This window comes from Balaenoptera borealis (genome assembly GCF_965194805.1).
Source record: "Balaenoptera borealis genome assembly, chromosome: 21".
Taxonomy (NCBI): Eukaryota; Metazoa; Chordata; class Mammalia; order Artiodactyla; family Balaenopteridae; genus Balaenoptera; species Balaenoptera borealis.
The window spans coordinates 28,270,289-28,284,942 of record NC_138880.1 but is presented as its reverse complement, the minus strand read 5'-3'; the positions used below and the strand labels follow the sequence as shown (position 1 = coordinate 28,284,942).

At 39.9% G+C, this 14,654-nt stretch overlaps 1 protein-coding gene across 1 annotated transcript in view; it reads left to right on the top strand.

Moving 5' to 3' along the window:
• The window catches only part of CSMD1 (CUB and Sushi multiple domains 1), a 1,790,960-nt gene that overhangs the window by 1,378,580 nt on the left and 397,726 nt on the right, over positions 1-14,654 (top strand). The window contains exon 12 of the mRNA XM_082374695.1: positions 2,761-2,873. Within this exon, the coding sequence (XP_082230821.1) occupies positions 2,761-2,873 (113 nt within the window). The remainder of the gene's footprint in view (positions 1-2,760; positions 2,874-14,654) is intronic.

The window sequence follows — 14,654 nt, the reverse complement described above, 5'->3', positions numbered from 1 at the left end:
AACCGCTAAAAACTATACAAAAAAAAAAAACATGGACAAACAGAAACCTAGGACAAATGGTAAAGGTAAAGCTATACCGACAAAATCACACAAAGCAGCATACACATACACACTTACAAAAAGAGAAAAAAAAGGAAAAAATAATATATATATATAAAAAAAAGGAAGAGAGCAACCAAATCAATAAACAAATCTACCAATTACAATAAGCTCTAAATACTAAACTAAGATAAACATAAAACCAGAAACAAATTACACACAGAAGGTAAACCCCAAGTCTGCAGTTGCTCCCAAAGTCCACCGCCTCACTTTTGGGATGATTTGTTGTCTATTCAGGTATTCCAGAGATGCAGGGTACATCAAATTGATTGTGGAGATTTAATCCGCTGCTCCTGAGGCTTCTGGGAGAGATTTCCCTTTCTCTTCTTTGTTCGCACAGCTCCTGGGGTTCAGCTTTGGATTTGGTCCCGCCTCTGCATGTAGGTCGCCTGAGGGCGTCTGTTCTTCACTCAGACAGGACGGGGTTAAAGGAGCAGCTGCTTCAGGGGCTCTGGCTCACTCAGGCTGGGGGGAGGGAGGGGTATGGGATGCGGGACGAGCCTGCGGCTGCAGATGCCGGTGTGATGTTGCACCAGCCTGAGGCGTGCCCTGCGTTCTCCCGGGGAAGTTGTCCCTGGATCACGGGACCCTGGCAGTGGCGGGCTGTACAAGCTCCCGGGAGGGGAGGTGTGGATAGTGACTTGTGCTTGCACACAGGCTTCTTGGTGGCGGCAGCAGCAGCCTTAGTGTTTCGTGCCCGTCTCTGGGGTCTGTGCTGATAGCCGCGGCTCACGCCCATCTCTGGAGCTCCTTTAAGCAGCACTCTTAATCCCCTCTCCTCGTGCACCCGAAACAATGGTTTCTTACCTCTTCGGCAGCTCTAGGCATTTTCCAGGACCCCCTCCTGGCTAGCTGTGGGCACTAGCCCCCTTCAGGCTGTGTTCATGCAGCCAACCCCAGTCCTCTCCCCGGGATCTGATCTCCGAAGCCTGAGCCTCAGCTCCCAGCCCCCGCCCATCCTGGCCGGTGAGCAGACAAGCCTCTCGGGCTGGTGAGTGCTGGTCGGCACCGATCCTCTGTGCGGGAATCTCTCCGCTTTGCCCTCTGCACCCCTGTGGCTGCGCTCTCCTCCGTGGCTCCGAAGCTTACCCCCCACCCACCCCCGTCTCCGCCCACGAAGGGGCTTCCTAGTACGTGGAAACTTTTCCTCCTTCACATCTCCCTCCCCAAGGGGCAGGTCCCATCCCTATTCTTTTGTCTCTGTTTTTATTCTTTTTTCTTTTGCCCTACCCAGGTACGTGGGGAGTTTCTTGCCTTTTGGGAAGTCTGAGGTCTTCTGCCAGTGTTCAGTAGGTGTTCTGTAGGAGTTGTTCCACATATAGATGTATTTTTGATGTATTTGTGGGGAGGAAGGTGATCTCCACGTCTTACTCCTCTGCCATCTTGAAGGCCCCCCCTGACTGTTTTGTTAATACACAACGAATGCTTCACTGAAAATTCCATTCGCTGTGACCTGGACTTTAATATGCAGCTGGAAAGTTCCATACATTTGCCAAATCTGTGTCTGCTGTGCATGCAGTTTTCCTTGTCAATTATCTTATAATGTGTGGTTAACTTTGTTTTCCTGTGTGTGTGTGTGTGTGTGTGTGTGTGTGTGTGTGTGTGTGTGTGTGTGTGTATTTATATCCAAACTTTATTTAGAGTAGTTTTATATTCGGAGCAAAACTAAGAGGGAGGTACAGAGATGTACCCCCTGCCTGCACACATGCACAGCCTCCCCATTATCAGTATCCCCCACCAAATGGTGCAACTTTTTACCAAGGATGAACCTGTGTGGACACCTCATCATCACCCAAAGTTCGTGGTTTACATTAGGGTTCACTCTTGATGTTGCAGTCTGTGGGTTTGGACAAATGTATAATGACATGTATCCATCATTACAGTATCATACAAAGTATTTTCATTGCCCTAAAAATCCTCTGTGCTCCACCTGTTCATCCCTCCCACTTTCCAACCCATCAACCACTGATCTTTTTGCTGTCTCCAGAGTTTCACCTTTTCTAGAATGTCCTAGGGTTGGAATCATCCTGTATGTGGCCTTTTCAGATTGGTTTCTTTCACTTAGTGCATTTACATTTCCTCCATGTCATTTCATGGCCTGATAGCTCATTTCCTTTCAGTGCTAAAGACGATTCCATCCTATGATATAATTTTTGTGGTAAAGGTACATGATAATTCCAGACTGTCTAACCCAAGCATTATGTGAATGAACCAGAACTTTTCTCAGCTTAGACATGCTTTCCTATTAATGATGTGATGTTATATCACCACACAGCAGTAAGGCACATAGGGTGACCAACCCTCCCAGTTTGTCCAGTGCTGCCCCAGTTTTAGCACTGACAGTCCTGCACCCAGAGAAGAACTTCAGTGTCAGATAAATGGGAGGGTTGCTCACCCTAAGTCGATTGTTAAAATCAAAGATACAAATTCACAGTTATGATATAGAATAATTACTGTAAAAGGCCAATGATATTATGATTCAAATATGAATATGAATTACAAATGGCTATAGATTCTTTGAAGGAGGGTCTTGCTACCTATATATATATCTATATCTATGGCTCGTCTGTTTAAGCAGCAGGATTCCCCCCACACCATGAAGGTAAAAGTGGAGATATTTGGTGCCTTAAACAATGGTTTTGACATTTCTTTTCTCTGCAGACTCACTGGATCCAGTGTTCCTGACCTTATTGTGAGTATGAGCAACCAGATGTGGCTACATCTACAGTCTGATGACAGCATTGCCTCGCCTGGATTTAAAGCTGTTTACCAAGGTATGGCCTGAACACACTTAGCAGCATTTAAAACCAGCTTTCCTGCAGAGGGCCAGGACCATTTTCTTTTTTGTTAAATTTTTTATTTATTTAATTATTTATTTTTTGGGCTGTGTTGGGTCTTCGTTTCTGTGCGAGGGCTTCCCCTAGCTGTGGCAAGCGGGGACCACTCTTCATCGCGGTGCACGGGCCTCACTGTCGCGGCCTCTCTTGTTGCGGAGCACAGGCTCCAGACGCGCAGGCTCAGCAGTTGTGGCTCACGGGCCTAGTTGCTCCGCGGCATGTGGGATCTTCCCAGACCAGGGCTCGAACCCGTGTCCCCTGCATTAGCAGGCATATTCTCAACCACTGTGCCACCAGGGAAGCCCCCAGGACCATTTTCTATGTGTTAGATGTAAATAAAACTGACAAGTCAGAACAATGTTTAAAAATAAGGACTAATTATTTGCAACTTCTGTAATTAAAATTCTACTTATAGCTGGTTTTTGCAAGGGAGAAATGTTAACTTCTCGAAAGCTTGGCTCGCCGTTACTGTGGCAAAACGAAGAGTGAGATCAAGTATAACATGTAAGCCAGGAAATGTGTTCACACTTATCGATCTTGGCATTTTAGCTCTTCCTGAGGGAAATTGTTATGCTTATAACTAAGGGAAGCATTTTGAACAAAGTATGAACTTGAGTGGCATCAACTTGATGAAGTTTATTACATATATCCTCAGGTACAAATGTGTGGGTTTCTAATGGAAGACAAGGAAATCTAGACAGAGTTGGAAAAAATCTACTAAGTACTTGTATAGGAGAAAAATAACCTTGCTTTGAGAGTTATGAGTTATGCTTGCTCTGGGGAAGAGAGTGCTCCTTCAGGGAAGGTGGCTTCGTCTCTGAGTCACGAGATGGTGAGGAGCCACCGCCCCAGTGAACCGTTTGCCGTGGTGAAGTAGTTGCTGTGCGGGTGACCAGGGCCCCGGGCTCTGTGTGCTGCCTCTTTAAACAGCCTCACCGGACTGTTCTACCTATATTGTTTCCTCTGGAGCTCCTAGGAAACACATCTTTTAACCGGAGCATATTGATTGGTATTTCTTAAAACGTTTCTTAATTATGAAAAACTTCAAAATGCAAACAGAAGTAGAAAGAATAATATAATGAACCTGAGATAACCTACATTTACAAACTTTTTTGCAAGGCTCCCAGATAGTCTGCTGTTGACTTGAGTATTGACTGTACCTGCAGGACACAGCTGCCCCATCCATGTACTCCTCTAGATTGTCAGCCTCTACTCAGCCCTGCCTTTCCTCAGGTATCCTACATCTTCTGGGGAATCAGTGATAATTCCTTCTATTAGTCGTTCCCAAAAGGTTCCAGGCAAACCTTTATTCAGTGACTACATCTTAAAAAAAAATTAACTTCTCTCTTCCTATTCCCACCAAAAAAAGAGAAAACCCTGTCCCACTGCCACCCTCACAAAAACAAAATCAACAAACTGCTCACTACTCCCAGGCTCTCAGAGGTCTAGTTCACATAACCCCCTTCTTGCGCACTTTGGTTTCGAGGGTGACAGGGCAGCGGCCAGGCTGGCCTCACCTGTCTTTCGGGGCACACCATGATCCACGGGTCAGTGTCTCTTGATCGCTAGAAACGGTAAAGAACTGAGAATGAAACAAGGTAGAAGAGGAATCTGAGACTGGAATATGAAGAATAAAAATGATCTTCCTGATCTTCCAACCTCAGGGCACCTAGAATAGCTGTCAGGAGGCACATCTGTTTTAACTGGCAAAAACACACACACACAAGAACACACAGACCATTTAACTTTCGATCTGTGCTTTCATGTTCTCTATGTCAGTAATTAAATAGTTTTGACTCAAGAAACACTTAAGAAGGCTTGTGAGCATGCTAAATTCTTCCTTTGGGGTTATGCAAAAGCAAAATGGTGATGGATCACTGCTTAGACCCTTCGTATATTTGACTAAAAGAAATAAATTGTTCTCCTGTGCCCAAGATGAAATGTGTCCCCAGATATGATACAGTGAACTTACTAACAATGTTTTATAAATTATTATATAAAACTACTTATTTATGAAACTTAAAATATATATTTAAGCTGCCATTTTACATATACTGCCATACTTTGAATAAACCACAACTAATTTGAAGTGATTTTCAGTAAGATTGAAAAGAACATATTCTCATCTTGAATTCAAGTTATAGTCATGAGAAGTCTTTTCAGAATCATTTTATACTATCTTACAAATACCTTCGCACTGATAGTTGATCAAAATTACCAGGACAATTTTAAACAGACAATTTTTTTTTTCACACACACACACTGTATTTTATTTTTACAAGAGATAAATAAACTGACACAAGGCATTTTAAATGGATGACCACAACAAAAGCAACAATGATTGCAATTACCAAACACGAAACACACTAATACAATGTCAGAATATTGATATTCAGTCCAGTAATGCTCCACTGTAACAGGTCCTTTACTTTGCAGTGAAAATTGATTTGTATATTTTTTGCCTCTGAGTCCTTGTGGGTTTTTTTTTTTTTTAATTCAAACAGAAAGTCACAAAAATTATAATCATCCTCATCAGTTCACTCAGTCCCATGTAATTAATTTTTTTTCATCTTGATCTTTTGTTAGTACTTTTATGAATTCATCAGTTTTCCATTAGAGTTCTGAAAATGCTTATTGATTCAGTTCAGCAGTATAGTCAGTTACCAGAAACCAGTGCTTGTCAGAGTCTTTTCCATGAACTCCTTGAACATGAAACAAGGAACATTTTTGCAAAAGCATCAGAGTACACACAGAACTGTCTGTAAATTACAAAAGACTTAAAAATGACCACGGTTAAAGATTTGATGAAAGTTCATAATAATGCAATTGACAAGGAAATGTAGTTATTTCTGAGATATACATTTTAAAGTGATAACTAGAATTACGACTTATAACATTATACCAGAACATACGATTTTTAGAAATTTTATGTAATGTCTGAAACATTTATATTAACATATTTCCATACAAATAACCCAAAGAAAGTTTAGTATTAGTTGTTTTTCTGCAGATTCTTATTAGTCATCAATTTTATACACATCAGTGTGTACATGTCAATCCCAATTGCCCAATTCAGCACACCACCATCCCCACCACTCTTCAATTTTCCCCCCTTGGTGTCCATACGTTTGTTCTCTACATCTGTCTCAACTTCTGCCCTGCAAACCGGTTCATCTGTACCATTTTTCTAGGTTCCACATACATGTGTTAATATACGATATTTGTTTTTCTCTTTCTGACTTACTTCACTCTGTATGACAGTCTCTAGGTCCATCCACGTCTCAACAAATGACCCAATTTCGTTCCTTTTTATGGCTGAGTAATATTCCATTGTATGTATGTACCACATCTTCTTTATCCATTCCTCTGTCGATGGGCATTTAGGTTGCTTCCATGACATGGCTATTGTAAATAATGCTGCAATGAACATTGGGGTGCATGTGTCTCTTTGAATTATGGTTTTCTCTGGGTATATGCCCAGTAGTGGGATTGCTGGATCATATGGCAATTCTATTTTTAGTTTTTTAAGGAACCTCCATACTGTTCTCCATAGTGGCTGTATCAATTTACAATCCCACCAACAGTGCAAGAGGGTTCCCTTATTCTCCACACCCTCTCCAGCATTTGTTGTTTGTAGATTTTCTGATGATGCCCATTCTAACTGGTGTGAGGTGATACCTCATTGAAGTTTTGATTTGCATTTCTCTAATAATTAGTGACACTGAGCAGCTTTTCATGTGCTTCTTGGCCATCTGTATGTCTTCTTTGGAGAAATGTCTATTTAGGTCTTCTGCCCATTTTTTGATTGGGTTGTTTGTTTTTTTACTATTGAGCTGCATGAGCTGTTTATATATTTTGGAGATTAATCCTTTGTCCATTGATTCGTTTGCAAATATTTTCTCCCATTCTGAGGGTTGTCTTTTCATCTTGTTTATGGTTTCCTTTGCTGTGCAAAAGCTTTGAAGTTTCATTAGGTCCCATTTGTTTATTTTTGTTTTTATTTCCATTACTCTAGGACGTGGATCAAAAAAGATCTTGCTCTGATGTATGTCAAAGAGTGTTCTTCCTATGTTTTCCTCTAAAGGTTTTATACTGTCCGGTCTTACATTTAGGTCTCGAATCCATTTTGAGTTTATTTTTGTGTATGGTGTTAGGGAGTGTTCTAATTTCATTCTTTTCCATGTAGCTGTCCAGTTTTCCCAGCACCACTTATTGAAGAGACTGTCTTTTCTCCATTGTATATCTTTGCCTCCTTTGTCATAGATTAGTTGACCATAGGTGCATAGGTTTATCTCTGGGCTTTCTATCATGTTCCATTGATCTATGTTTCTGTTTTTGTGCCAGTACCATATTGTCTTGATTACTGTAGCTTTGTAGTATAGTCTGAAGTCAGGGAGTCTGATTCCTCCAGCTCCGTTTTTTTCCCTCAAGACTGCTTTGGCTATTCGGGGTCTTTTGTGTCTCCATACAAATTTAAGATGATTTGTTCTAGTTCCATAAAAAAATGCCATTGGTAACTTCATAGGGATTGCATTGAATCTGTAGATTGCTTTGGGTAGTATAGTCATTTTCACAATATTGATTCTTCCAATCCAAGAACATGGTATATCTCTCCATCTGTTGGTATCATCTTTAATTTCTTTCATCAATGTCTTATAGTTTTCTGCATAAAGGTCTTTTGTCTCCCTAGGTAGATTTATTCCTAGGTATTTTATTCTTTTTGTTGCAATGGTAAATGGGAGTGTTTCCATAATTGCTCTTTCAAATTTTTCATCATTAGTGTATAAGGATGCAAGAGATTTCTGTGCATTAACTTTGTATCCTGCAACTTTACCAAATTCATTGATTAGCTCTAGTAGTTTTCTGGTGGCATTTTTAGGATTCTCTATGTATAGTATCATGTCATCTGCAAACAGTGACAATTTTACTTCTTCTTTTCCAATTTGTATTCCTTTTATTTCTTTTTCTTCTCTGATTGCCGTGGCTAGGACTTCCAAAACTATGTTGAATAATACTGGTGAGAGTGGACGTCCTTGTCTCGTTCCTGATCTTAGAGGAAATGCTTTCAGTTTTTCACCATTGAGAATGATGTTTGCTGTGGGTTTGTCGTATATGGCCTTTATTATGTTGAGGTAGGTTCCCTCTATGCCCACTTTCTGGAGAGTTTTCATCATAAATGGGTGCCGAATTTTGTCAAAAGCTTTTTCTGCATCTATTGAGATGATCATATGGTTTTTATTCTTCAGTTTGTTAATATGGTGTATCACATTGATTGATTTGCATATATTGAAGAATCCTTGCATTCCTGGAATAAACCCCACTTGATCTTGGTGTATGATCCTTTTAATGTGTTGTTGGATTCTGTTTGCTAGTATTTTGTTGAGGATTTTTGCATTTATATTCATCAGTGATATTGGTCTGTAATTTTCTTTTTTTGTAGTATCTTTGTCTGGTTTTGGATCAGGGTGATGGTGGCCTCATAGAATGAGTTTGGGAGTGTTGCTTCCTCTGCAATTTTTTGGAAGAGTTTGAGAAGAATGGGTGTTAGCTCTTGTCTAAATGTTTGATAGAATTCACCTGTGAAGCCATCTGGTCCTGGACTTTTGTTTGTTGGAAGATTTTTAATCACAGTTTCAAGTTCATTACTTGTGATTGGTCTGTTCATATTTTCTATTTCTTCCTGGTTCAGTCTGGGAAGGTTATACCTTTCTAAGAATTTGTCCATTTCTTCCAGGTTGTCCATTTTATTGGCATAGAGTTGCTTGTAGTAGTCTCTTAGGATGCTTTGTATTTCTGCGGTGTCTGTTGTAACTTCTCCTTTTTCATTTCTAATTTTACTGATTTGAGTCCTCTCCCTCCTTTTCTTGATGAGTCTGGCTAATGATTTATCAAATTTGTTTATCTTCTCAAAGAACCACTTTTAGTTTTATTGATTTTTGCTATTGTTTTCTTTGTTTCTATTTCATTTATTTCTGCCCTGATCTTTATGATTTCTTTCCTTGTGCTAACTTTGGGTTTTGTTTGTTCTTCTTTCTCTAGTTCCTTTAGGTGTAAGGTTAGATTGTTTACTTGAGATTTTTCTTGTTTCTTGAGGTAGGCTTGTATAGCTATAAACTTCCCTCTTAGAACTGCTTTTGCTGCATCCCATAGGTTTTGGATCGTCGTGTTTTTTGATTTCCTCTTTGATTTCTTCAGTGATCTCTTGGTTGTTTAGTAACGTATTGTTTAGCCTCCATGTGTTTGTGTTTTTTACGGTTTTCCCCCTGTAATTCATTTCTAATCTCATAGCGTTGTGGTCAGAAAAGATGCTTGATACGATTTCAGTTTTCTTAAATTTCCTGAGGCTTGATTTGTGACCCAAGATGTGATCTATCCTGGAGAATGTTCCGTGCGCACTTGAGAAGAAAGTGTAATCTGCCATTTTGGATGGAATGTCCCATGAATATCAGTTAAATCTATCTGGTCTGTTGTGTCATTTAAAGCTTCTGTTTCCTTATTTATTTTCATTTTGGATGATCTGTCCAGTGGTGTAAGTGAGGTGTTAAAGTCCCCCACTATTAATTGTGTTACTGTCGATTTCCTCTTTTATAGCTGTTAGCAGTTGCCTTATGTATTGAGGTGCTCCTATGTTGGGTGCATATGAATTTATAATTGTTATATCTTCTTCTTGGATTGATCCCTGGATCATTATGTAGTGTCCTTCCTTGTGTCTTGTAACATTCTTTATTTTAAAGTCTATTGTATCTGATATGAGTATAGCTACTCCAGCTTTCTTTTGATTTCCATTTGCATGGAATATCTTTTTCCATCCCCTTACTTTCAGTCTGTATGTGTCCCTAGGTCTGAAGTGGGTCTCTTGTAGACAGCATATATATGGGTCTTGTTTTTGTATCCATTCAGCAAGCATGTGTCTTTTGGTTGGAGCATTTATTCTATTCACGTTTAAGGTAATTATCGATATATGTGTTCCTATGACCATTTTCTTAATTGTTTTGGGTTTGTTTTTGTAGATCCTTTTCTTCTCTTGTGTTTCCCACTTAGAGAAGTTCCTTTAGCATTTGTGGTAGAGCTGGTTTGGTGGTGCTGAATTCTCTTAGCTTTTGCTTGTCTATAAAGCTTTTGATTTCTCCATCGAATCTGAATAAGATCCTTGCCGGGTAGAGTAATCTTGGTTGTAGGTTCTTCCCTTTCATCACTTTAAGTGTATCATGCCACTCCCTTCTGGCTTGTAGAGTTTCTGCTGAGAAATCAGCTGTTAACCTTATGGGAGTTCCCTTGTATGTTATTTGTTGTTTTTCCCTTGCTGCTTTCAATAATTTTTCTTTGTCTTTAATTTTTGCCAGTTTGGTTACTATGTGTCTCAGCGTGCTTCTCCTTGGGTTTATCCTGTATGGGACTCTCTGCACTTCCTGGACTTGGGCGGCTATTTCCTTTCCCATGTTAGGGAAGTTTTCGACTCTCATCTCTTCAAATATTTTCTCAGGTCCTTTCTCTCTCTCTTCTCCTTCTGGGACCCCTATAATGTGAATATTGTTGCATTTAATGTTGTCCCAGAGGTCTCTTAGGCTGTCTTCATTTCTTTTCATTCTTTTTTCTTTATTCTGTTCTGCAGCAGTGAATTCCACCATTCTGTCTTCCAGGTCACTTATCCGTTCTTCTGCCTCAGTTATTCTGCTATTGATTCCTTCTAGTGCATTTCTCATTTCACTTATTGTATTGTTCATCTCTGTTTGTTTGTTCTTTAATTCTTCTAGATCTTTGTTAAGCATTTCTTTCATCTTCTCGATCTTTGCCTCCATTCTTTTTCCGAGGTCCTGGATCATCTTCACTATCGTTATTCTGAATTCTTTTTCTGGAAGATTGCCTATCTCCATTTCATTTAGTTTTTTTTCTGGGGTTTTATCTTGTTCCTTCATCTGGTACATAGCCCTCTGCCTTTTCATCTTGTCTATCTTACTGTGAATGTGGTTTTTGTTCCACAGGCTGCAGGATTGTCATTCTTCTTGCTTCTGCTGTCTGCCCTCTGGTGGATGAGGCTTGTGTAAGTTTCCTGATGGGAGGGACTGGTAAACAGACAATTTTTACTGACACACACAAGATCTATTATTTGAAAGAAACTGCTCATTATAAACTATTATCTAAGAAAATATACAATAAGCATTCAGAATAAAACAATATATGTTCCACATAACTTTTTTTAAAGTTAATTAATATTTATTTTTGGCTGCATTGGGTCTTCGTTGCTGTGCGCAAGCTTTCTCTAGTTGTGGTGAGCGAGGGCTACTCTTTGTTGCGGTGCATGGGCCTCTCATTGCGGTGGCTTCTCTTGTTGCGGAGCACGGACCCTAGGCATGCAGGCTTCATTAGTTGTGGCACGCGGGCTCAGTAGTTGCGGCTCGCGGACTCTAGAGTGCAGGCTCAGTAGTTGTGGCGCATGGGCTTCATTGCTCTGTGGCATGTGGGATCTTCCCGGACCAGTGATCGAACCTATGTCCCCTGCATTGGCAGGCGGATTCTTAACCACTGTGCCACTAGGGAAGTCCCCACATAACTACTTAAATTTTCAAAACTTTAGATACTTCCCTTAAGTTTCAAAATTCTAAGGAAGTAACAAATTTAAAAGAACAGTAATACAATAAAATTGGTGGTTATTTTATTTGGATTATTTTACTACTGTAGGGGAACTGTTACAAAGAAAGAAATAATTTGTAAGTTATTGTCAGGAAAAATTGGGAAAGTGACATGGGAGGAGATGCAGTTGATTATTACCCTGTGGGTATTGAAGATTTTTGCATCTATTAGCAATTTTGTTTCAGTGTTGCTAATGGTCTATATATGCATTTTCTTTGAATCCTCCTTCAGAACAGTTTGTTAAATATCTTACTGGTTTCTTCATTAATTACAGAGTTCATTGAGATCTTTGACATGACAGATGTGTGCGTACATAAGTGAAAATGAAAGAAATATTAATCTGGAGAGCTGGGATTTTATTTTCTTCAATTTTACTTTGTAAATTTGAGTAAAGAAACAGTATGCTCTTGTCTTCCAAGTGTCCACTGTAGGGTAGTCAGGAGCCAAAAAAAAAGCAGCCAGTGGTTACTGCACACCAAGCCAATGAGGCAGGTAATTAAAAGCATCTCCGAATTTCAAAACAATAAAGACGGTAGGTGACGGTGTCCTGAGTCCAACAGTGAAGGCAGCATAACAGGGCTACACCCTTGCCTTGTGGGATGAAGGATAATAGTCACAGCGTTGAAAAGTCCTGTGGTGGCGAGGGGGCTCCACAGGAGTGTCCTTATATACAAAGTGTGAAAGACTCCTCCTTGCTGGAGACCTGGGCTGCGATGGGGGCTTCATGACTCTTTTTTAATAAGAAATGCTACAAGGAAAAATGGTATTTACATCCCAAGCGAAGGTTAGGACTTGAATGCACAGATAATTGCTGAATACATCTGACATTTGGGTTTTTAGAGTTGACCTTTAATTGAACTTCTGCATGACTGTGCCTTATTTAAGAAAGCACAGCAGAGATATAATCCTTTCCCCATGACCTGCATTTGCTGCTGCTTTTGGTAGAATCTAAATGCATCCGTGAAATACCAGACACTTCCCAACAGGGCAAATGACAGTAAATTAAGTCATGCAGTTTGAAGACACATATCAGAAAGACTAGGATACAGACTCGAGAGAGGAGCATCTTCCCCAAATTGAGGATCCTTAACTACTAAGGGATGTCTGTCTTCTCAATTACAATACAAATATTCTTCCAAATGTCCTGTTTCAGTTTGAATGACCATACAGCATTCATTATAATCACATTTACTTCTAATTAGTAGTCTGTTAACAGTCTCTGGTAGCCTATTAGTGGCTGCAACCTAGGATGTCATGGAAATGTGGATGGCTGTCAATCCTTGAGAAACTGCCGGTTCAAAGCCATTTATCATTTTTGACAGAACAATATTCTGTAGTTAAAAAGATAATTAAAACAGAGGACTAATATAAGATTTGAGAACTTTAAAAATTGAGAGAATATAATATATCAAAAGAAGACATCCTATGGACCTAGAGATTATCATACTAAGTGAAGTAAGCCAGAGAAAGACAAATATCATATGATATCACTTATATGTGGAATCTAAAAGAAAAAGATATAAATGAACTTCTTTACAAAACAGAAGTAGAGTCACAGATGTGGAAAACAAACTTACGGTTACCAAAAGGGAAAGGGGGAGGGAGAGAGAAATTAGGAGATTGGGATTAACATATACACACTACTATGTACAAAATAGATAAACAACAAAGACCTACTGCATAGCACATGGAACTATACTCAATATTTTATATATTATATACATACATATAACTGAATCACTGTGCTGTACACCTGAAACTAACATGACATTGTAAATCAACTATACGTCAATAAAGAAATAAAGTAAAATAAATTAATTAATTAAAAAAAAGAAGGCATTCTCGAAACTGGTATTTCCAGAGTGCTATATTAAGCTATCAGTTGGAGATAAAATAAAAACCATTTGTAAAGGTGAGCAGCAAATACATAAATAATTACACTATTTGATTGAAAATATTGTTGTGTATTGTATTATCAGAAACTATATACAGCTGATACTTACACATGGTTTCACTTTCTAGGTTTTGATACTGCGTGATTTTATCTAACACCACTGTGATAGTTTAGTATACAGGCTCTGAAGCCAGAGTACCCAGGGTCCTCTCTCTGCCACTTAGCTGAGCAAGCTGTTTAAGCTCTCTATGTGTCAGACTCCTCATTTTTTTAAAAAGGGAGAAAATAATAATGACACCAATTTCATTAGTATGTTGTAAAAATCAGTTGACCTAAAATGTGGAAAGCACGTAGAGTGAGAAATGCTAACTATTATTTGCATATGCATTTTCCTCTTTTAATTTTGAGTTTATTCTACAAGTAAGAATTTTTTATTGCTTATAGTAAAATATGTAAGAATTGTAAGTGCCCCTTCCAGGTTACTTCCTCCAGGCAACAGCTCTCAATATTTCCTTGTGTGTCCTTCCAGAATTTTCAATACATACAACACCAAACCTGAAGTCATGCTTTGTCTCTTGGCTTATAAACTCTAGATGAACTTTGATGGACAAGAAACGTCACACCGTCTTATTTTAAAATCAATTTGAATTTCTTTCAGAGACTCCATCCTAACCAAGAGGCAGTAAATTTAATCTTGGTTGTGACCGGAGGGGCCCCACGCCAGCCCTTTCCTTCCTGTCCACCCCCATCTCACCAAGATGCTGAAAATTCCCCGAACATTGTGGGGATACAGAACGTTTGGGGGTCCTCAAAACTTTGAGTCGTGCTTGTTACTCTGACACTTTGGGCACGGTCGTCTCTCACAGAAGCTCCCCAGTGAGCCCTGCACTGGCAGCCGCCCCTCCCCAGGGGCACGGTGGTGTTGAAGCGGCCTCTTGGGGATGATGGGTCGGGAGAGCTCTGGGTCCACGCCACCCACCTGTGGACCTGCCTCGCCAGGCTCTCAGTCTCGGGTGCCCCTGGGTTTCTCCATGTGCTCCCACCTCTGTCACCTCCCCCCAGGTTGCCTAGGAAGCATATGTACTCACTCAGCTTAGTCTTTTAAGGAAGAGTTTGTGATACAGCAGCTGGGGCAAAGAAGCACAGAGGAAGGCTTGGCTGTGCTTGGGAATCCCAGGGTGTGGAAGGGTGAG